General features: G+C 35.6%; 1 protein-coding gene across 1 annotated transcript; it reads right to left on the reverse strand.

The window, feature by feature from the left end:
• Window positions 1–4,305: 4,305 nt before the first annotated feature.
• On the reverse strand, window positions 4,306–10,389 carry LOC112016430 (triosephosphate isomerase, cytosolic). Its single transcript, XM_024048994.2, has 9 exons — window positions 10,234–10,389; window positions 9,701–9,776; window positions 8,547–8,670; window positions 8,196–8,280; window positions 7,910–8,042; window positions 7,159–7,253; window positions 5,693–5,771; window positions 4,625–4,707; window positions 4,306–4,530 (listed from the first exon to the last, which is right to left on the reverse strand). Exons 1-9 carry the CDS (start codon window positions 10,270–10,272, stop codon window positions 4,480–4,482), a joined length of 765 nt encoding a protein of 254 aa, XP_023904762.1. The 5' UTR covers window positions 10,273–10,389; the 3' UTR covers window positions 4,306–4,479.
• Window positions 10,390–24,312: the final 13,923 nt, after the last annotated feature.

The raw sequence follows: 24,312 nt of genomic DNA on the forward strand, positions 1-24,312 counted from the left end.
ACATGTCAATCAATCATTTTACTTGGTAAAAATTATACGACGGGCGTAAAAAAAATCATTACTTTTTGTGGTCAGCGGCAGAAAAAAAAGGTTGTGTATAATGATAAACAATCCGTTATAATATGCCAGATATTATAAATAATTATATAATTTCAATTAGGCTAGGTCCATAAATAATCACACAACTTTTGTTATAATTTGTCATGTGGTAAGCTGTGTTGGGGTGAGTGATAGAAGTGTGAGAATTCACATGAACTTATCATTTTTTCTTCACTGTTTACAACTTGTTATAACACAACTCATGACAAAGCAAGTTATGACAAGAATTATATTATTGTTTGTGATCATTGTATTGCTCATTTCAATATATAACATTCGACTTAAAGTAATTACTCATTATAATTAGTTTAAGACACTGGTTACTTTTTAACGTAAATGAGATTCCAACCTCAAAACTAGATCTTATATTAAATGATAAGAAAATTTATCAATTGAGTAATTTGAGTGAATTGGAAACCCAACAAACAAAAACAAAAACAAACAATATTTTGATTGTTTCCACAAATACTCTCTGGAAACCTCTTTAACAAGTCAAAGATAATAGTATTTAAGTGTGTGTTTAGATAGAAATGGAAAATTAAAATTATTTTATTATTTAATTTATTTTTGCTATTATTTACGAGTTCATTGCACTTTTTAGTACTATTTATGGGTCTCATTGTGCTATTTTAACTAAATTTTACCTTTATTTACAAAATTTTCAATAATAAATTTTTAAATTTTAATAAAATAAGTGATACCTAAACATTCCCAAATTATATCCGTAGAATATATGCAAGCCTCCCGGTTTGGTATCCAACGAATTCTATCTCACTGCTCACATTTTCTATATCCCAAAGACCCCTATAATTATAAATTATAATATTGGTCCCCCTTCTTATCTTCACAGAATGAATCACAGACACGTAACTCTATCAACGGAGACTGTCAATCAGGTAAAGACCGCAACATAGTCCCATCTCAGTCCCAAATATTTTAGATAATTGTAATTTTCATTACACAACCTATCTCACCAACGTTGACAACCAGCATGTGCTGCAAGCTGTCCTATACAAGCCATAAAGGTTTAACAATTGCGCAAGGCATGACGAAAGCAATTCCAAATGATTTTAATTTGTTGAACAACTTTAAAGTAAAATAATCATTTACTTCAAATTCATAATTTTTCTAACCCTAAAATCCAATCATGACCCGACTGTAACAAGTCACAATTTTTCCTTGCATAAGCAAAAATAGAATTATAAATGTACCAAACTATTTATAAACAACTTAAGTTTAACTCTAGAAAAAAATTTATTTATACTCATTTGTTTAAAAATAAGTCAAGTTCAAGTCTTAAGTTTAGACTTGATTATTAAATGAATCAAACTTAAACATAATAATTTGTTCATGAACATGATAACTCAATTTAACTATATATAATATTATATTTCTATATGTATACTTGTTTAAAAATATATTTATTTAGACTTGAGATTGGATGTTATAAATTTGTCAATAGATCCATATGATATTAATTTATTATTTTTAGCTTATTGATGATATAAAAAATATATTTGTAATAAAAAATTCATCAAATTGTGCAAGGTTAAAACATTTTAGTAATGGAGTCACAATATATAAGAAAATAATAAGTTAATAATTTGTTTAAAAATAAGTCAAGTTCAAGTCTTAAGTTTAGACTTGATTATTAAATGAATCAAACTTAAACATAATAATTTGTTCATGAACATGATAACTCAATTTAACTATATATAATATTATATTTCTATATGTATACTTGTTTAAAAATATATTTATTTAGACTTGAGATTGGATGTTATAAATTTGTCAATAGATCCATATGATATTAATTTATTATTTTTAGCTTATTGATGATATAAAAAATATATTTGTAATAAAAAATTCATCAAATTGTGCAAGGTTAAAACATTTTAGTAATGGAGTCACAATATATAAGAAAATAATAAGTTAATCAAGTAGCTCGTGAACAAGCCCGAGCTTGCTTGACAAGAAAATGAGCCAAACTTAAACATAAAATCTTATTTGGTAATGACCTCGAGCTCGGCTTGTGTTCGCAAAAATAATAATAATAATAATAATTAAATGAACAAACTTGAACTTTTAATATTCAGCTCGTCTTGCCTCGTTTTGCAATCCTAGAAAAAAATACATTTTATTTTATATATATATATATATATATTCACAAACCATAGCTCACATATCATGTTTTTATTTTATTTTTTATTTATGACTTATAATCTTATCGTGGTAGGGTATTTTGGACTCACTCCTAAAAAGTAAACCACGGATATACAATTTCATCTGTCAAAACTGCGTATTAGGTAAGTCAGAAGAACTAGTAAAGATTGAATCAAAGATATCTAGGTCTAGAGTTCATCTCAAGATTCTCAACTATTCTCAAGTCTCTAATGACTAGGCTACACCGTGATGAGTTTAGATCATGTAACCGCAGCAAGTTGAACACGTGTGAAGCCAAGTCAAGGACAATGTTTCAGTTTGGTATGGGACAACTAGGATAATTCACAGAAGTTCCATTCGTGCAATGTTAGCAACGACTAGGAACCTGGTTTTATAGTTTAGGCCCCGAGGAAGTCGACAGGCACATGTAGCAGTTAGCTCTCAAAGTCCGTATCGGTGGCGTCGCAATTAACGACCAGAATTTACAGAATTGGACAACTCTTTTAAAAGCATAAACAGCTGAAAACGACTTTACATAACCCATAACTATAAAGGAAACTGCTATACATGACTACCCCTTTTTTTGTTTGTAAAGAGCATTCGCATCAATGGATACAAATTTTTTTCTATTTTACACGTTTAAAACTTATTTTTTCTATTTTACACATTTATTTTTACAAGACACTCACATCAATTTATCTATTTTACACATTTATTCAATAAAATATACATTATTTTACATTTTTTATTATTTTCTCATTTATGGCCTCTCTCTCTCTCTCTCTCTCAGACCCAACCACCGTATCATCACCCAGCCACCATCAAGCCGAAACCCAGATCTATTACTTGCTTTGTGCTTTTTCTTTTTTTTCTCATTCTCACGATTGATTGGAGCCGAAACCCAGACCCGTTCTCATGGTTGAAGAAAGAAGAATGAAAAAAATGAAGACCCATTCCTCCTGCGGCTGCAAAGACCCATTCTCATGGTTGATCAAGCCAAAACCCAGACCCATTCTCATGGCTGAAGAAAGAAGAACGAAAAAATGCTTGAAGACCCATTCCTCCTGCAGCTGTAAAGACCCATTCTCATGGTTGATCAAGCCGAAACCCAGACCCATTCTCATGGTTGATCGGAGCCTCCTTCGACTCTCGCTTGAAGAAAGAAGAACGAAAAAAAAAATGCTTGAAGACCCATTCCTCCTACGACTGCGAAGACCCATTCCTTTGAAAAAATGCTTGAAGAAAGAAGAGCTTACAGATGAGTGGTTGAAGCAAAGAGTGAATGAGGAGTGAGAGAAACGGAAACCAACCAGAGACAAGAGAGAGAGAGAAAAAATTAATAAAAAAATAAATACACGAGCTACAATACCCGTGTAAATTTACACAGGTACTGTAGCTCGAGGATAATTTTACACGATTTTAAACGGACTGATGTGGGCTATTTTTGAACAAAAATGTATAAATTTGAGCATTTTTTCTATTATACACACTTATACACGAACTGATGTGAATGCTCTAAAGGTCATTTCACAAATTACAATCCATCTTAACAAATTGTGAATTGTGAAAATTATTGGGTCAGAAACATTGTTGAGGGCCTTTCTTACCTCTTCATCTTAAAATACTTAAAAACGCATATGATATTTGCAAAAAAAGCCATTCTTGTGCTCCAGCTTAGTTGAAGGAGGGAGAATATAAAAGACAATGTTACCGATGAAACATTTTTCACAACTTCTTATTGATATTTTTTATTATTTATTTTTTTCCCAAGGTGAGACAACTTTTATGGTACACTAATCATAAGTCATAACCACCTTAATAGAAGTTTTTATAAAATGTATAGAAATTTTTGAATCACTATTTTTATTGGAATATAAAATGCAGAGTATTGTCTTTATGCGCAACATTTGAGCCCAGTAAAAAGTTGAAAGAGCTAGCCCACCCAAAGTGAAAACTTTATAACTTTTTAATTTTTAACCTTCCGCAAAGATTCAAATAGAAGCGTGCAACTAAAACACAATTGCATGTAGGGAATGAAGCTACTGGACATAATAAACAGAATTTTGAAAGGCAAAAAGAAGTAATACTCAGTAGTACTTATTAATACATAAAATCCAGTTCCAGTCAGGGATGCTGATCTGAATGCAAAACCAAACTTATTATCTCAAGAAGTAATTGTATCTCGAAGTTCACACCTACTCACACCCGGTAAATAGCTTAGGCACTTTTCTTAACCTCGGCAGACTTGATAATGTCAATGAACTCCGGCTGAAGATCGCACAGTGGGTAATAAAAAATTAGGGCATGAGAAGAAGAGACTTTTGAAAGATTAAATATATCAAGCAAGCAACAAAGTCATTACCTTTAAAGAAGCTCCCCCAACCAAAAAGCCATCAACATCAGGCTGAGCTGCCAATTCCTTGGAGTTTGCACCATTCACAGAACCTGAAACAGGTATATGCAATTAAGGTAATGAAACAACAAAGCAAAAACTGGAAAGAATAAATGTTAAAACACCTTTAAATATACTATTCCATTTATACTTACAATCACCAATCCTTCAACAAAACAGGAATCCAACTAAGTAAAAACTGGCATGTTCAAGCCAACAAGAAGAACATTGACAAAACCAGAAACAATAAAAAATAGAAAATCTGAACTCCATGGCAGTGTTGGTAAAGGTGCAGATTCATGAGGCCATTTTAATCTTGGCCTCAGTCACAACTAACATTATTGCCACAAGAATGACTTGTTAACACAACCATGTAATCCACTATTCATTGCCACCCCATTATTCAAAAATGATAAGACCTCTCTTTAACAATATTGTCAGACTAAATTGGTGGCAAGTGGTCTATGAAGATACCAAAGGATTAAAGGCATCTATGGTTTCTAATAAATCATATCGATGGAATAAAGAATTCTCCTCTGTTTTATATGGTCAAGAGGAAAACAGTAAAGATTGATACTTCAATACAACACACAGGTCTGACTTTTAACAAAGCCAAAGTGTCAACAGAAAATAAATCATTTTCTCTTTATCAATGGGAAACCAAAAAGAAAAAGGAAATGGAGGGTGCTCCTTCAGGTGTTGATCAAAGTTGATAGATTGGAAAATGCAGCAAAAACCAGTCCTACCAAGGCTCAAAATTTGAGCAAGATGAGCCTGTCTTGGCAAAAGCTAAACTCAAGCTTTTTTTTTTTTTTTTTTTTTAATAGTGGTTAGACATGCACACAATGGGTCTTGAACCCACAACCTCATGCTCCCCCTAGAACTTATAGGAGAGGAGGTACCAATTGAGTTAGAGCTTATTGACTAGTCACACAATTCATAAGTCAATATGATTGACTTATCTTCAAAATGATATAAGAACTGAATGCTATAAGGACAAAGACAACAGTAGGATGAGGACAGAACAAATGAAGAGACCTCCATAAATAATTCGGATTGTAGCAGCAACTTCAGGACTGATGTTCGCATGAAACCATTTCCTTAATTCAAAATGTACCTGCACATATTTAGAATCCTTGTGTCAGAAAACTAAATGCTAAGAAATTAAGGCAACTTGATGCAACAAGATCTGTCCTACAGTACTACTAAAAGATAATATTGTCATATGACAAAGAAGTGTTATATATTAGGGGTGGCAATTCGTGTTCGCGTGTCGGGTTCGTGTCGTATCAAGTCATGAGTATTCGACTACATAGGTAACACTAACCCGACGTGTTTATTAAACGGATCAAAATTCCTCAACCTAACACGACCCATTTATTAAACGAGTCAGTTGTCGACCTATTTATCAGATTTTATCAAAATGAAAAAAAAAAATTATGAAAAAACAAACAAATAAATATTTTTAATATAAAATTCAGAATTAATGAGTAACTGCATCACAAATAATCAATCAAAACTAAAGCATACCTCAATATCACAAATAATCAATCACAATATGTCAAAGAAAATAAATCACAACAATTAATAAGTTTATATACCTAAAGTTTGAAGGATATATTAGTAAAATGTCATTTAATTCAATGAGTTAGACGGGTCAAACAGGTTCTATGTGTTCAACACTAACCCAACCCGTTTATTAAACAGGTCAGTCGTGTCAACCCGAATATGACACGAACCCGTTAAGCCTCAACCCGTAACCTGCTAATTTCATATCGTGTCGTGTCAGGTTCGCAAGTCGTGTCAAATTTTGCCACCCCTATTATATATACATGGGAGTTGTTTACATTTGACAGTTATAAAGGATTAATCATTAAGCATCTGAGGGCATTATATAACCATGCAACTGGCTAATAATTACGGTAGTCTGGATCAACATTTCATTGGATTGTCAAAGTTTATGAAAGCGACCTCCACACATACATGTTTCAGATGCAATCTCTCTCTCTCACGCACACATAACACACAAACAAACATAAATCTCTTTCTTTAATTAGTAAGTTTACACACACACCCAGCAGTGTTTTGAGGGAGGAGGTACCATTAGAGCTAGAGATCATTGGCCCCCTCTCTCATAAATCCAATTTGTCATTCTAACCCAAACCAAAGAATATCCCTTGACATTGGTATCTTCGAGGTTCAATCCTATTGCTTCCTATGCATGTGCAAAAACTGCTCCAGGATATATAAACAACTCTGTCAACAAGGCTTGAAAGGAAGAGTTGAAAAAAGGGGATATAGCTGGATATTTCACTTAAGGAAAAAAAAATTGTATTTTTTTCAAATGCAGATCAGGCACCTAGACATTCTTCTAGCAAAAAACGTCAACTTCACTATTACAATACCATAGGAACACCTCAAAGCTAAATGTGAAGATAAGTGACAAAAGATTTAATTTAATGAAAACAAAAGATGAATGCCTTAAACAAGAGATGAAGCCTTACTTCCTGAGCCTGGGCTGGAGTTGCAACCTTTCCAGTACCAATAGCCCACACAGGCTCATAGGCCAGAACAACATCAGCCCAATTTGAAACTCGTTCTGCAAGAGAAATCAGACAAGAGACCATCATTTAAAAACAAAAATCAATGTGAACATCTAAGCGTACTAAATATGGTTAACACTTTGCACATGGTTTTAAGTACAACACAGCTTTCAATGACCATTGAACACTACTCAGTCAATAAACTAGAATTAGCCAGCAATCAAGTGAGAGAATTGAAGTAAAAAAGCAACATGATTATCCAATCATTATTCATCACGAGCATTTAACAATAAAGCCCATGCAAGGAAAACATGAAATCAGGCTAAGGGAGAAAAAAACAAAAACATGAAATCAGGCTAAGGGAGAAAAAAACATTGGTTATCATTTTGAAAAACGTTTTTTTCCTCCTCTTATAGTCGCCCCTGAAAAAGCATATTCCCTTATAGTTGCCAAAAGAAAATACTCTTTTTCAGTTATTGTATTTATCATTTCTGCAGCCCAATGTTTAAAAATGAAAATAAGGCACATTAATCAATCAAAAAGACAAGAACAAAAAAGAGGGACAAAGATAAAATATTACTACAATATATGTACTTGTGAGTCATTGAACTTCATAAATAAATAAATTCCTGACTCATAGAGTAATAAAGTAAACTTTGAACCCAACAAAATGTCATAAATAGAAAAACATAGGGAATGGTGAACTATGTGCCTGCAATTGCTTTGGTTTGTGCAGCAACAACTTCCACAGTAGTTCCAGATTCTCGCTGCTCAAGAGTCTCTCCAACACAAGCAATCACCTTCAAACCTTTTGAAAGAGCATATGCAACCTTCTCTCCAACAAACTGAAATAGAAAGCATGGAGAACGGGAATTATTACTTAATAGGAACCCTAATAAATAAAAAGAAAACAAAGCACTCATGAAGCAGTAGTCAATGATAAATCAAATGCAATGACCAAAACTTAAGAAGTTATTGGTCATTGAAAAACAGCTTACCTCATTAGTCTCGTTTAAGATTAGTCTTCTCTCAGAATGACCAAGAATAACCCAAGGAATGCCCAAATTGACGAGCATCTCTGCACTGCATTGAGATAATAAATCTTTACATATTTACCAGCAATGAAATACTCAATACCATTAAATAAACTCCACAAAAAGTGAATTATTTATATTAATTTACATAAGAATTCTTCCCCTAAGTAGTTACATAATTATTGAATACTTATCAAAATAGAAAAGAAATATATTAAATTAAAGAATGCAACCCCACAAATTGCATAACAAGGTTGAAACATTTCAAAATGCAATTCAAGGACTGCAATGAGATGGGACTAGATCACAACATACCTAACCTCCCCTGTAAAAGCACCTCCTTTTTTGACCCAACAATTTTGTGCCGCAACATGGAAATCAGGCCTCAACAAATTTTTTACCAATGGAAGAAACACGAATGGAGGGCTTACCACAACCTCTGCAAGAACATGTTTTCAAAGCATCAAATCAATGGACCAAATGTAGTTACTTTCCATAATAAAGTAAGAATGCAGAAATTATTTCTCCCATCAAAATATTAATATTATTTGAAAATCTGAAGCACAATAACTGGATTGATTTCTAAAATCAATAGGTGGCAGTTTGTTTTAAACTAAAATAATTTTGAAATCTCACCACATTAGCTGTTTCTTTTTCTTTCTTTATTTTTGGATGGTAAAGTGACTCATGCACGCTATGGGATTAAACCATAGTTTTTTTTTTTTTTTGTGGGGGGGGGGGGGGGGGGGAGGGGGGGGGTGGACATTGCTCAGTTTTGAACTTTAGGGGGACACTGCAATTGCACCATAGTTAGGGAGAAAGTGCAAATAACCCATGATAATTCTAAGCCAAAGTGTGCAAAAATTATTTTAAATCCTGCATATAGCCTACAAAAGTAACAAAACCTTGAGAAAAGGTCACATATTACCAAAAACAATTATGGGGAGGCGGAAACTTGTATTACAACCTGTTTCTCTATTAAAAACCATGTGGGGTTAAGGGGCCTAACAATACTCAAAGGAAAATGCTAAAACTAATACCAATATTACTACAAAAGGCTTACAAATTGAACGTGATTGGTGCCACTTCAACAACATAATATATAAATGTCTAAATGAATTTTTTGTGATTGGTGACACATCAAATTGTCAGGCTTATATGGTAAAATTTTGAGTATCCATAGCATTACTCATTTCCAAATTTCATTTCTCCTAATGTTCTCAAGCATCCGACAAACTCTAAAACAACAACAAGAAGCCTTAATTTAGTTAGGGTCGGACACATGAATTATTTTCCTTCATTTTATTCTATCTAAAGTCATATTCTCTGTTACTCGTTTTTTATTACTTTTACTAATGTTATTTTGGGTCTTCCTAAAATTAAAACTGCATGAAAAGAAGCACAGTAATATCAGGAATATAAGCACTCAAACAGCAATACGACATAACAGTTACCATGCATTCACTTACCCACAACATCTGGGGGAGGCACTTGGCCTTCATTAAGTGTAGACACTATCTTCTTCACCTCCTCAGTGGTTCCATTCTGCATTCACATTCACATTCAATTTAAACCAATTAAAATCAAGTTATTCATTCATACAATCCAAAACTCTGTGTGTGTGTGCATTTCTAACAAAGAATCATAGATAAATAACACTCTCTCCGTCCAATTTAAACGTTTTAGTTTAAAATGAGATAATTAGCACAGATTTATATATATAAAAATCTGAGACTATCCAAAAATAAATAAAACTGATTCACTAATGGCGAATAAGAAAAACGATCGGCCATGAATAACAGATCCAAAATATTCCATTTAGTTTCTGAGAAAAGACAATCGCAACTTTTTTTTCTCTCTAATTAACTAAACATAAAAATAAACCTTCAACTTCCCTTACTATCATAACTTAATTTTCTCGGCAACCAAACAGAGCAGGAATCGAATAGTAAGAGACTAAATAAAAAACACGAAGGCAAAAGATTTTGGATCGGAGACTCACGCATTTCCAGTTTCCACCGACGAAGAACTTCCTGGCCATTTTTTTTTTTTTTTTCGCGTTGATCGAAAATTTCACAAAGTCGCAGAGAGAGTGGGTTTTGGAGTCTTGTACTAGTGGTTTCGGTGAGGTTTTGATATTTATGTGGTTTTTCTATGATTATTACTGGGAACAAAATATTTGTGGATCTCAGTATAGATGTGAAATTACCGATACGCCCTCAGCCTTGGAATATGCTCCAAGCATCGGGCATCTATTGGCTATTTGAGATCAGACTGGTGGGTAGTTTGGTCAGTGTGAGTAAAATAAAGGTTTTTTTTTCCTTTTTCGGTTTTATTTTTCTTTGAATTCTGTGATTGCTTTTGACTGTTAGAGCTCACGGAGTGGTTATGGCCCACGGGTTTTTGCGTCACACAGCAAGTGGGTGGTGAATGGTGATTATCGGATTAGGTGAAAGGCCCAGCCTGAACCGCGCCCTCATAATGCCATCCTATGGGGCCACTCATGCCTAGGGTTGCACAGTGCACACTTGCACATTTTTTTATTATTTTTCTTTCATTTATTTCGTGGATATTGTCAACGAGCATGAAGTATAACTACACAAATTTCCTATAAAAAAAAAAAAAAAAAAAACTACACAAATTAATATATAACAAATATTTATGGTCCATTTAAAAACCATTTATTTAACTAAAATTAAAATTTTTTTGTTAAAAGTACTATAAAAAAAAGTTAAAAATTAGTTAAATAATACAATGAGACTCATAAATAGTTCCAAAAAATGCAATAAAACTCATTAATAATATATAAAAAAAATAAGCTAAAAACTTTAAATAAGCTTGTTCCTCAAAAAAAAAAAAAAATTCTAAATAAGCTTTAGTTTCATCAAATCCTAAATGCACTCTTAATTATGCCAAGCGCTGTGTTAAAAATGGTGTGCATTCAATGTACACATTATTTAAACAATGTACATAATTTTGTACATTAAATGTCACATTTTTAAAGAAAATTGTACTCAAGTTTATATATTCAATTGACATAATTTTCAAATCATGTACACAGTTATGTATATTTAACATACACAAATTTAAAAATAATTTACACAATTGTATCCGTTCAATGTGTGCATTTTTTTTAAATAATGTATATCTTAGTACATTCAACGTATACATTTTTCAAATAATGTATAATCAACAAAAAAAAAATTATATATTTTCTTTAATAATGTACATATTTTTGTACATTCAACGTAAGCAAAATTTCAAATAATGTACACAGTTTTATACATTTAACATACATAATATTCAAATTGATGATGTATGGAATCAGTTAGTTGAACACTTCGGCTTCGGTGGATTACAGCGCTAGCGGAGGCCTACAAAAAGAGAAAGCAGTCAAAGGGTGACCAGGGTGAGCCGGCCGAACACCCTCCGATGATGAAGTTAGTTTTTCTCTTCTAATGGAGTTCCAACTTTACTCAATGTAAAATCTCAGGAAAATCATACCTTTGCATGGTGAAGACCGGGCCTTATATAGGGTACTCTAGGGCGGTTACTAGTTCAATAACTTCCCCCAGAATCTTGGAATTCGGACATAACCTCCTCAACGGTTACAAAAAATCATAACCGCCGTTGGAAGTTACATGCATTGGAGGGATTGGCGGCGATGAACGCGGGTTGATGAACCGCTACGAAGTTTGCCAAGTGTTCGCGTAGTCGTCCATGTGCTCTGCGCATGGACGACTCTTTGTTGTGTCGTTGTGTGGTCGTCCATGCACCTTGTGCATGGACGATTCTCTCGATTTGATTCCCTGGAGTGATCAATTGCCCAACATCCCAAGGACGAGATATTTGGACGAATTGAAGATGGCCTGATGTTTGGCTAACCGCAACTCTCTGGACGACCCGTCTGGACGAACCATAAATGTGATTTTTTGTTATACATCACAAATAATATACAAAATTGTGTATATTTAACATAACATTTTCAAATAATGTATTTATTTATGTTTATTCAATGTGCACAATTTTTCAAATAATGTATACAATTATATATGTTCATCATACACAATTTTCAATAAACTTCCACAATTTTGTATATTTAAATTATACAATTTCCAAATAATGCACATAGTTGTCTACATTCAACATACACGGTTTTCAAATAATATACACAATTCTATACATTCAACATACATAATTTTCAAATAATACATGCAATTTTGTAGATTCAGTGTACAAAATTTTGAAGAAATGTATATAATTCATACTCGTTTTTTTAATAATGTAGATAATTGTGTACATTCACGGGACACACTTTTCAAATAATGTACAATTGTACACAGTCATGTACACTCAACGTATATAACTATGTCTATTCAACGTTCACATTTTTAAAGAATGTACATATTTATGTGCATTCAACATACAAAAATTTCAAATAACGTACACAATTGTATACATTCAATATACAATTTAGAGACTTCTCTCTCTCGACTCCTTGTAGTCGTGGACTGTAGAAGACAAAAACTCACTGCCCATTGTGAGGTACAACTTCTCTAATCTGTGCATTCAGATTGTCATAGAAGTTTTAGTTCTTTTCTTAATTATCTCTTATTTTCTTTGTCAGTTTATTCATCATGTATGAACCGATGGAAGAACTTTAGAAACATTTCAAACTTTCAAAAGAGGAAAAAGGAGTCGCGACGGTGGAAGCTTTTGAAGTTGCAAGTTCCAAACAGCAGGCACAATATAGTATTTTGTTCAAGATGCATACCAATCAAGATTTCAATAAAGAAGCGTTTAAAGCTACTTGTGGTAATCTTTGGCGCTCTAATTAGGGTGTAACCATTAGAGAGGTTGGACAAAATCTCTTTATCGCTATTTTTAGTCCAGAATAGCACTTGACGTCTGTAATTGATAAAAGCCCATGGTCCTTTGATAAGAAATTGATTCTGATGAAGCGTTTCCATGGTGATTCCAACCCAGCCAACGTCACATTCAGCCATTCTCCCTTTTGGATTCATATTTTTAATATCCCTATAAAAAAGTATGAACAAAGCTGTTGGAACCTATATTGGCAATAAAATGGGGGAGCTCATTATGGTGGATGCATCTAAAAGTGGGCTTGCCTAGGGTCTTTTCCTTCGAATCATAGTAAATACTGATATTACAAAGCCTCTTATGCAAGGTAAGATGATTCAAATTGATGATCTTGAGGCTAGCTGGGTTGTCTTTAAATATGAAAGGCTTCCTATATATTTGTTATAGATGTGGTGTTCTTGGTCATCAAGATAGGGAGTGTCCTCATTTGAAAACGGGCTGCTTTTCTTCAGATGATGATGGTTTTCAATTTGGGCCATGACTCTTCTCTTTGGCCCCAAAGGGAAATAGGAAAAAAGATTCAAGGAATTCTTATTCAGATATACGTGATGAAGATGAAGACAATATTCAATCATTTGCAGAGGATGATGATGATTTTTCTCAACATTGCCATCTTCAGGTGGAGGCGTCTAAGGTAGCCACGATGGTTAAACCAAGGAAATTAGTGTCGTTTGGTATGATGCTAGGAGGAGACAAACCAGCTCTAGCGCGGGAAAAAGAATTGACTCCTATTTCCATGGGATTTTTGAAATTTCAAACGGATAAAGCAACTAAGAATATAGAGGTTTCATCCAATTCAAACTCTGATAAGGATAATTGTCCTATTCAATCAGATTTGTGATAATTCATATATTTATCATGAGTCCGAAAATTGTGATAAGGCCAAAAATCATGTTGCAGAGATATTTGAGTCATCCTCAACCACTAAACCTTCATAACACAACTTTTCGGGTTCTGAGACAAAAGCTAGGAATTTCAAATTTCCTTTTGAGAAACTGCCCGATATTTATGAGGATATAAAGATGGAATCCTTATCTGATGTAACTACTGAGAATCCAGAACTGAAGATTGCATCCTTACGTAGCTGGAAGCGAACTGCAAGGAACAAGGAAAATTTGAATTATAAGGATTCATCCACCTCTATGCCAGTACCTGCAAAGCGGCTTGTTGGAGCATCTAATCCTACCACAGACCTTGATATCAGTCATAAATAGAAAAAGCAATCGATTGAAAAAGATAGTTTTCAATCATTTGCTCCCACCATTGGGGTTGGTACTCAACCCCAATTCAATCCATGAAAATTCTTAGCCTTTAAAAAAAAAAAAAAAAACAACAACAACAACAACAAAAAAGAAAAAAGAAAGAAAAAGTCATTATTTTGATGTCCTTGTAATTCAAGAAGGTGTCATTTGGCACTTTTCTAGTTTTCTAGGCATTTGGAGACTTTGAAGTGAATATTCGCTTTTTCTTACAGTAGTTTGGATGTTGAACATTTTTTTTTTCTTTCTTTTCTTCACCATGTAATCGTGCTACTCTAGCGTATGCTAGTGTTGCAAAAGAGAATGAAGGGGTCACTATTTAGTTAATAGAATATTCCTCTTTCTCTTCCCCATTGTATATCATGATTCTTAATTAATAAAGTCTACTATCATTTCCTCTCAAAAAATATATATGTAAGGTCTATATTTGTGGCCCAAACCCCAAAGGTATGGAATATGAGCCCAACAAGCCCAATACAATGAATTTGTAGAGAGTGGGTGAAAGAGCTAGGCCGATAGTGAACTAAACAACGTCTAACAAAGGTTCAACCGGTAAATAATTGCAAGAACAAATTTGAAACTTGAATAAATCGTTGTCCGAGGAGACAAACTTTCGTTTATATAGTTCTTAGAGCTACAGTAAACCTGCCTTCTCTCTTCCTCTCTCTTTTTTCCGATCCTCCTCTCATGAGAGGTCCTTTACATTTATATAGTTTTCTTTTTGTCTATCTTCATCTTACACTTGTTCTTCATCCAAGCATTCACTTCAGTATCTGTCCCATCATGTATCTTCTTTAGTTCTCCATGAGTGGTGGTAGCTGAGGCTGCACTATTCAGGGTCTTCTCCACATAAATGCGGCCAGAAAAGTTGCTGCAATACATTTAATGTGGTGGTAGCAGCTTTTCCCTTAGATATTTCTCTATTCTTATCATCTTTATATGTGCATGAAGTTCATCCTTATCGTTGAAACTTTCTGGAAGATTGCCCAAGCCGCCTAGGTATTTGCTTGACAGTATTCTTCATATCTGAGAAGGATAATCTCCTCGGACAATATTTCTTTATCATTTCCTTACGTGATTTTTCACTTCGGGGTCTTTCCAATTATTTACCCCTTCTCGGACGGACCCCCATCCTCATATAGGGTCCAAGGCCTAATATGTGAATTTGAGCCTTTATCCCCACAATAGCCCCTCAAAATTTTAATTTTTCCCTCGTATCTGAAGAGAAAAAATGAGATTTTGAATTGTCACAGAAATAAAAGCTAAAAATGTATAAAAAAAAAAAATACCTGAATTTACACGTGTGGGAGCATAGATTTGGGTGCTTCATCGTTGTTGCTGACGTTTCGGTGTTTTCGAAACACTATTAATTACTCCAGGCAACGTTATGTCTTTGACATCCAACGGCGGAACATTGATCCAAAGAACGACGTTTCTCCTTAGAATATGAGTGGGATAACCCCTACCCCTTTGCTGGCCCCTATATAAAGCCTCAAAGGAGATTATTTCTCTTTTACTTCACAATTTCTCAGACTTGCTAGCGAACCCAAGCATTCAAGCTCATCAAGTTTTTCAAATCAGCTGTCTCATTTCTTTAAAAACCCATGAAAATCCTCCCAAGGACCTGAGGATCACTTCCCAGCCCAGTTTGGGTAAGTTATAATTTTCTCAAAACCTCCGTTCTCTCTTCGGCCAGCTTTCTAGGCCCTCAAACTCTCATTTCCCAGTTATTCTCAATATTTCCTTCTTTCTACTTATCTGAAATGGGTAGATTTAAGTATTTGGTCAATAATCCTGCCTTAATAGAGACATTCAAGGAAACATATGACATACCGCAGGGAGTAAACCTGAGGTATTGTCCCCCAGAAGGATTATTAATTGACCGAAGGGTGGGAGAAGTCATAATCCCTATGATAGCGTTCATAGAAGGGGGAATGACTCTCCCTATGGGTCATGTTACGAGAGATTATCTTCATAACCATATGCTTTCTCCTGATCAGCGCGCATCTAACGTTTTTAGGATCCTAGGAGCGGTATCGTCATTTAGGTTTGGAGCTCACTTGGCTTGACGTAGTACATATGTACAAATGTCATAGCCAAAAAAGAGCGGGATATTATCTTAAATCCCGATCCGACGTCGTTAGGCTCATTTCCTGTCTTCCCAAGTCTAATAAGGGGATGAAAAATGACTATTTGATCGTCTCAAGCGCGTGGCATGACAGTCTTCATTGCCCAACCCAACCAGGAGAGCCAGGTGAGATATCCTAGATTTAGGTTTCCTAACAATAGATTTAAGGTCTTCATCACTTAACATTGTTTTTCTTTTCTTTGTATCAATGTCTTTGAGTTTCTGATTATGGTTAATTCTGTTTTGATGTCAACAGATAAAATGCATGTTGCTCCTCGACTCAGCCTAACTAACATTGCCGTGCTCAACTATCTACTGAGATCAGAAATTTTTATAAGTGAAGAAGGGCAACTTTGGGTTGCCCATCTCATTCTCAGTTTCAAGCCACTCTCGAACGCTTTTCAACCGGTCGGCAACGCTATTAGACAAGGAGACTATCGGATTAACCAAATAGACGTTTCTCGGCCTAATTTTCTAGCGTCGTTCGATCTTGCTGCGGTGCCACATCCAAATATGCAGGGTGTGCCGCAACTCATCAAGCCAGTTCAACAGGTTCCTTTTGAAGCGGCCGCAGAAAGGGAAAGAGTTGCTTTTTCGACCTCTTCACTTGAGCAACAGATTGATCAGTTCAAATTTGAAGAAGAAGTACCAAGAGAAGTTCAGGTGATTCCAGTTTCGAACGCCGAAGAGGAGAGTGACAAGCAGTCTAGTGTTCGCGCCTTCATTTTAATAACTGCCATTCCAGGCGGTTCTTCGGAAGAAGAAAAAGAAATGGCAAGCCTCAGGGACTTAATGAAGGCTAGAAAAAAGGCACCTGAGGCCAAAGAGACTGGTCCGTCCCAACCAGCTATTAATCTTCCTCCACCACCTCTTCAGGTCCCTTCTGATCTTGGCCTAAAGCCATTACCAGATCCGAAGAAGAAAAGACCCATTACAGATACTGAAGGAGGGGAGGTGGTGCCTCCAAAAGGAACTAAGCAGCAGAGAGTGGTCAAGGACCAACGAAGCAAAAGAGCTTCGTCCATTGAGAGCCAAGAAGACCCTCTCGCTGCTGAGGTGTGACGAGGACAACGCACCTGGTGTCTCAAGCTAGAGTTGGATGGTGTTCCTTTCCCTTGGGACATCTCTGTAAAAAATTATCAAGGGGGAAAGGCAAGTCTCGTTACTGAGGCCCTATAGCAACCACTTCTCCTGCTGAAGGACATGGAGGCTTACAGGCACTTCAATCAGCATGAACTTTTTCTATCCCTAAAGAGGGACTTAGCCATGGTAAGTGAACTGATCCACTTTTTCAATTAAAATGCTGGTCATTTTATTTGTCTCTTTTCTTTACTTTATACTAAATTTTCCATTCTGCTATGTAGATTACCTAACAATTTATGTGGCCGAGGAGTGAAATAAAAACGCTCACAGTGCAGCCCAGGCGGAAGCCTATTCTAGGTTTGAGGTTGAAAAATCTCTGGGTAATCTGAAGGAAGATTATTCTCAGCTGTTCGAGCAGCTAAAAGAGATGACCAAGCAAAGGAATAATCTTGATGCTGACCTTAAAAATACTGAGAAGCAGGCTGAAGACGCTAGCAGTTGCACATGACAGAGATTAATCTGGAGACAGAGAGAGAGCTGGTGAAAATTCTTCGAGCTGAACTTCATAAAGCCAAAGAAACTGCCCAGTTGGCCAAGAACACTGCCCAATTGGCCAAGGAGGCAGTTGAGGCTGAGAAGCAGGCAGCATACAAACTTGGAGTAGATGAGACCCAAGTCAGACTTACAGAGGAGTTCTCCACAGTCTGCAGAGATTACTGTGATATAACCTGGGTAAAGCCCTTGATGTTGTTGGAGTTTCTATGGAATCTGACTTGAGGCAACCTGGGAGCATCTACTACGATCCTGATATTCGTGAACTCCCAGGCTCTGACTCCTCTCCCTCCAAACAACTCCAAGAAGCCTCAGAGCAGCCCCTAGTCGGTCAAATTCCTCCTGCCCCACTTGAAGCTCCCAAAGAGTTTGGTCAGCCTGGTGGTCAGGGCAAGCAAGTTGAGGATCCTCAAGATAAGGGTAAAGACTTAGGGAAAAAGAAAACTCCTCCTAAACTTAAGGACCAAGCCCCAGATGCAGCTGCTGCCTAGTCCAGCAAAACTACTGACCCTTCGGCCCCCCAGATGAAGGTTTAAATGTTTAGGAATTTGATTTCATACTTGTATTATTTTTTTTTTTTTTTTTTTTAATGTAAGGAATTGCAAGGTACTTTCTTTTAATCAATGAAATTGTTTTTCTTTTATTTTCTATATCTTCATTGCACATATTATGAGAAGTAAATGACGCTGACCGATAAATATTGTAACTTGAGCAGATTTAACAACAATATCCTACTAGTGATGCAAATAGCTTATATAACTACTAGAAAAAATGGATCGTATAAGAATTGTTAATGAACATAAGAAACAATGAATGGTATGAAGGTTTTATATATTTTCTGGTACTTAAATAATTAAATGCTTTATTTGAACTGGTTTTTGTATAACACTTACAGCGAATATTACTAAGCATTGATTCTGCACTAAGTATATGACCCAAAAGGCCTATCATAAGTTAGAGTCTATTTAAATATCTTCGAGGGCTTTACGCATAACTGAATTTAAGTTTGAATACTAACAAGAATTGTAAGTGAGTGTTAACTAACCCACATCATCTGTTCCGAGGACTTCAGGTATGATTGGATTTAAGTTTAAACATTTTCCATGTAATCTTTATGCAATAAATAAACATTTTGATCAAAGAAAAAACTCGATTAATAATAATACCTTTTAAAATTGTTTACATTCCAGGGGTTTGGTATTACATGACCATCTATATCTTCCAAAAAGTATGCCCCAATGCCAGCCCCTGAGGGAATATGATATGGTCTTTCCCAATTAGGTCCTAATTTTTTCCCAAGCTAGATTTCTCGCAGTGCCTATAACTTTCTTGAGCACTAGATCACCGGTGTTAAAGGTGTGAGAAACCGCGCCCCAGGCCCGTTTTATAGGAATGTTGGGCCAGACTCACGTGAATGGGTGGAGTCTTGTTATTGCCTCTCAAAATGGTGGTTCAACTAGTTATATTTTCCCTTTTAGATTAAGGGTTTTACAATGGAGTTGCCACTTATTTAATTGTTGGAATAAATAAGAAGACCATAATTGAAAAATTCATCATTTTATTAATTTGAAATTGAATTTACATTGAACAGAGGAAATTACATGGTTTTGGTCCTAGATACAATTCAAGATAAAGTACATGACTTTGTTTCTTAATTACAATCTAGAAATTGAAAATTACATGGATAAACATTTGATCTACTAACCCTTGATCTAAGTTCAGAGGCTATGTTACAAGGTAGGAAGGTGTTAGACACCCACCTTGCCCGGTAAAACTGGTCTTTTAGACTATGGTGACCAACATTCATATCACATCATCCAATATGTTATCAATCAATTTGCATGTAGAATTTAAAGTGTGTGCATGCGATAAATCCTAATTCAATTTATTAAGTACTTCATTTGGATTGAAAAATAAATTCTAGTGAATGTGTGTGGATGGTGATATCCTAGATTCAAGAATTTAAAAAAAAAAATTTATTAAACAAGCATCTTTTTCATGTTTTTGATGTGGATTTAAGATCAAAACTAGTGTTTATGCATGAACATGTAATAAACAACAAAGAATATGTGAAGAACACATAAGAACATTTAAGAACATTCAAACATATTCAAGAGAATTCAAATAATCACTATCATGCTTTAATCATAAATTTTCATCATGGCAACACAATAAACAAGTTAAGGAAATGGATTATATCTTCATGCAAGATCCATGCGGTGGAGGAGGAGACTCTTGGTGGAGGTCTTAAGGGTGAAGAAAAAAAAGAGGAACTAGGAGAGAGAGAATAAGTCTCACTCAATACCTTGAGTCTTAGGAAGACCAATATATGACAAGACTACTCTACTTCACTAGAACTTAAGAGAGGAGAAAAGAGGGGGTTTTTGGTGTCTTGGAATGAAGGAGATGGAGAGTTTATATAGTTGTGGTGGAGGGAATATGAATGAAAGACTATTTAATGAGGGTTGACAAGGATTATGAACTTAGACCTCATTTTAGCCTTGGGAAAAATCTAGTGCATTAAATGGAAAGATTGGTGAGAGTGGGGAGCAAGCCAAAATTCGGTTTTTCAGTAGCTGCTATAACGGCCTGTAGAGCCAATTTCGAAAAATCATATCTGACTCAATTCTAATCAGAATTGCCTCGTTCTTGTGCTCAAATTGAAGCCCCAGATATCTAGTTTCTAGAAAAATTAACCTAATTCATAGATTCAAAATATTCTAAGAGATATTGATAAAATGGTGAGCAGAGGTCATTTGCTAGAAAATAGTTTCAGCACAATTAACATTAATAGATCCCAAATTAGCTCCCAATTAACATTAAATGTCTCCAATCACTCCCATTTCAGACTTAATTGGTTCCAAATTTACTCTAATTAAAAGATAATTACACAAATTACTCATTGAATAATTAATGTTTATCTATCTAATTAATTAGGTGTATGCAACCTCACCATAAAATGTAGTCCTAACCAATCAAATTATGATACATCATTGATCTCAAATTGATTACACCTATAACTAATTGAAATTAATTGTTCATAATCACATATAGTTGGACTCAATTTGTGATAGTACATCTTAGCCATTAAAATTTGATTTAATGATAACTTTCAATCTGGTGGTCCGATTAGGGTTTATGACTAGTCGATTTGATCGTTACAATATCAAGATCATTTTGGTGAAATGAGTCCAAGGATTTAATGGTTAGAATCAAGATGCATATTTTCAAAGTGAAAGTACTCTTTTACCCTCCATGTGAGGTTAAATGCGAGTTGCAAAATGGAGTGTCAACAAAAGGCCTTAGCTTTATGTTAGCATCATAACCCTGTCTGAGCTTTTGTTGGTAATATACCAATTGAACCATTGCATTTTCCCTCTCTTCCTCAATCAAGTCCAAACTCCTCTCTAGTAGTTCATTATTGTTACTCGGATTGAATAAACTGGTTCTCAACGTTGGGAACCCAATCTCTAGAGGGATAACAATTTTAGCCCCATAAGTCATTGAAAAGGGCATCTTCCTAGTAGACCTACGAGGTGTAGTTCTGTATGTCCAGAGTACGTGTGGCAAGAAGAAAGGCCTATACCTATCTGCCAATTGAGAGATAAATCGATTTAGAGCAGCAGCCATTCCAGTCAGTTTCTGGACTTCTTTGGGATTCCGAGGAGGCTGTAAATTGTTGATGGCTTTTATCTGATCTGAGTTGACCTCAATCCCCCTGTGAGTTACCATGTAACCCAAGAATTTGCCTGATCCCAAACCGAGTGACAATATTTTTCCAGATAAACTTCTTTGCGTCTACGTCTCTGATGTTGGCTAAAGGTTCAGCTTCAACCCATTTGGTGAAATAATCTGTGCTGACCAGAAGATATTTCATGTAATTCCTCAAGGAGCAATTCGGCTGCTCCAGGATGTATGCATAACAAATACAGTCCTGAATAGGAGCGTTTGTACAATTTCTGGTCCTCGGATAGCCAAAATCTAATAGCTTTCCTCTGAACTTTATCCGCTTCTAACCTTGCTTTAGGTAAAGTATCCTCCTTTAGGAACTGAATTTTAGGGTCCATCCAACTTGGCTCAACTCTGATTTGATGAACTCAGACTACCTCTTTTCTTATCTCCGTTGGTTTATGCAAGTCTTCGATGAGGATAACCCGAGACAGATTCTGTGCCGAGAAAGTTGCAAGCGTGGCCAGAGAATCAGCATTACCACTTCTGGGGACATGTAGCAAATTAAAAGATTCAAGCTGTGACTGGAGACATTTAACTTGGCTCAAGTATTCTTGCATTCTTTCATCTTTCACCTCGAATTCTCCTTGTACTTGGTCGACGACTAGCCTCGAGTCCAAGAACATTTCCACTGACTTTCCTCCCATTCTCTAGACAATTGTCATTCCCATTAGTAGAGCTTCATATTTTGTCTCATTATTTGTAGCCGTGAAGTCTAGTCTTAGTGACTTTTCAATAGTGATCCTTTCTGGGGATATTAGAACTAACCCCACTCCAAATCCTTTCTGGTTTGCTACACCATCTACATATACCTCCCAGAATGAGGGGCCCTTCTGAGAAATTACGCCAACCGATTTTTCATCAATGTTCTATGTTGGTGTTAATTCTTCTAACGAAGACTCAGTGAACTCGGCTACTAGATCTGCGAGGACCTGTCCCTTTGTGGAGGTGCTGGCCATATACTTGATGTCAAAAGTCCTTAGGATAGTACCCTATTTAGCTATTCTCTCTGTGTAATCTGCACTTCTGAGTATGGTTTTAAGAGGAAGCTGAGTAAGAACAGCAACCGTATGTGCTTGAAAATAATGAGGTAACTTCCGTGTACCAAGCACTACTGCCAGGATGGCTTTCTTTAATTGTAGATAACGAATTTCGGCCTCATGCAATGACTTACTCACATAATAAACTGGCTTTTGTACACCTCGGTCCACTCGTATCAACACTAAACTTACAGCATAGGGAGCCACAGCAATGTAAGTAAACAAGACTTCATCCGGCTCAGGACTGGACATGATTGGTGGCCAAGCTAAATAGTCTTTAAGTTGCTGGAAAGCTAAAGCACATTTTTCAGTCTACTCAAATCCGTTCCACTTATTGATCAGCAAGAAGAAAGGCCTACACCTATCTGCCAATTGAGAGATAAATCGATTCAGAGCAGCAGCCATTCCAGTCAGTTTCTGGACTTCTTTGGGATTTCGAGGAGGCTGTAAATTGTTGATGGCTTTTATCTGATCTGAGTTGACCTCAATCCCCTTGTGAGTTACCATGTAACCCAAGAATTTGCCTGATCCCACACCAAACGAACATTTGGACGCATTTAAATGCAATCTGTATCTTCTAAGAACTTCGAAAATGTTTCCAAGATCTCTTACTTGCTCAGAAACAATCTTACTCTTCACCACCATGTCATCTATGTAAATCTCAATACTTTTATCTAGCTGTGGCTCAAACATCCAAAAGCTAAAGCACATTCTTCAGTCTACTCAAATCCCTTCCATTTATTGATCAGCAAGAAGAAAGAGGCCTACACCTATCTGCTGATCGAGTGATAAATCGGTTCAGAGCAGCAACCATTCCAATCAATTTCTGGACCTCTTTAGGATTCCGAGGAGGCTGTAAATTATTGATGGCTTTTATCTGATCTGGGTTGACCTCAATCCCTCTGTGAGTTACCATGTAACCAAAGAATTTGTCTGATCCCACACCAAACAAACATTTGGACGCATTTATACGCAACCTGTATCTTCTAAGAACTTCGAAAATGTTTCCAAGATCTTTTACATGTTCAGAAACAATCTTACTCTTCACCACCATGTCATTTATGTAAATCTCAATACTTTTACCTAGTTGTGGCTCAAACATCCTCGTTATCATTCTTTGATAGGTAGATCCCGCGTTTTTCAAACCAAATGGCATCACTTTGTAGTGGTAATTTCCAAGAGTGGTGACCAAGGCAGTCTTCTCCTAATCACCCAGGGCTAATGGTATTTGGTGATAACCTTGGAAAGCATCTAGAAAACTCATCTGAGAATGGCCAACAATTGCATTTACTAGTTCGTCTATTTTAGACATAGGGAATGGATCTTTGGGGCAAGCTTTATTTAAGTCGGTAAAATCTACACATACTTGTCATGTCTCATTTTTCTTCTTTACCACCACAATATTCGCT

The sequence above is a fragment of the Quercus suber genome, unplaced genomic scaffold (assembly GCF_002906115.3).
Source record: "Quercus suber isolate HL8 unplaced genomic scaffold, Cork oak 2.0 scaffold_325, whole genome shotgun sequence".
NCBI classification, from domain to species: domain Eukaryota; kingdom Viridiplantae; phylum Streptophyta; class Magnoliopsida; order Fagales; family Fagaceae; genus Quercus; species Quercus suber.

Coding starts and splice junctions, on each gene's coding strand:
- LOC112016430 (XM_024048994.2), bottom strand. CDS start 10,272: ATGGCCAGGAAGTTCTTCGTCGGTGGAAACTGGAAATGC. Junction 9,777..10,233: donor TCGGTGGAAACTGGAAATGC/GTGAGTCTCCGA, acceptor ATGTGAATGCAG/AATGGAACCACTGAGGAGGT. Junction 8,671..9,700: donor GCCTCCCCCAGATGTTGTGG/GTAAGTGAATGC, acceptor ATGTTCTTGCAG/AGGTTGTGGTAAGCCCTCCA.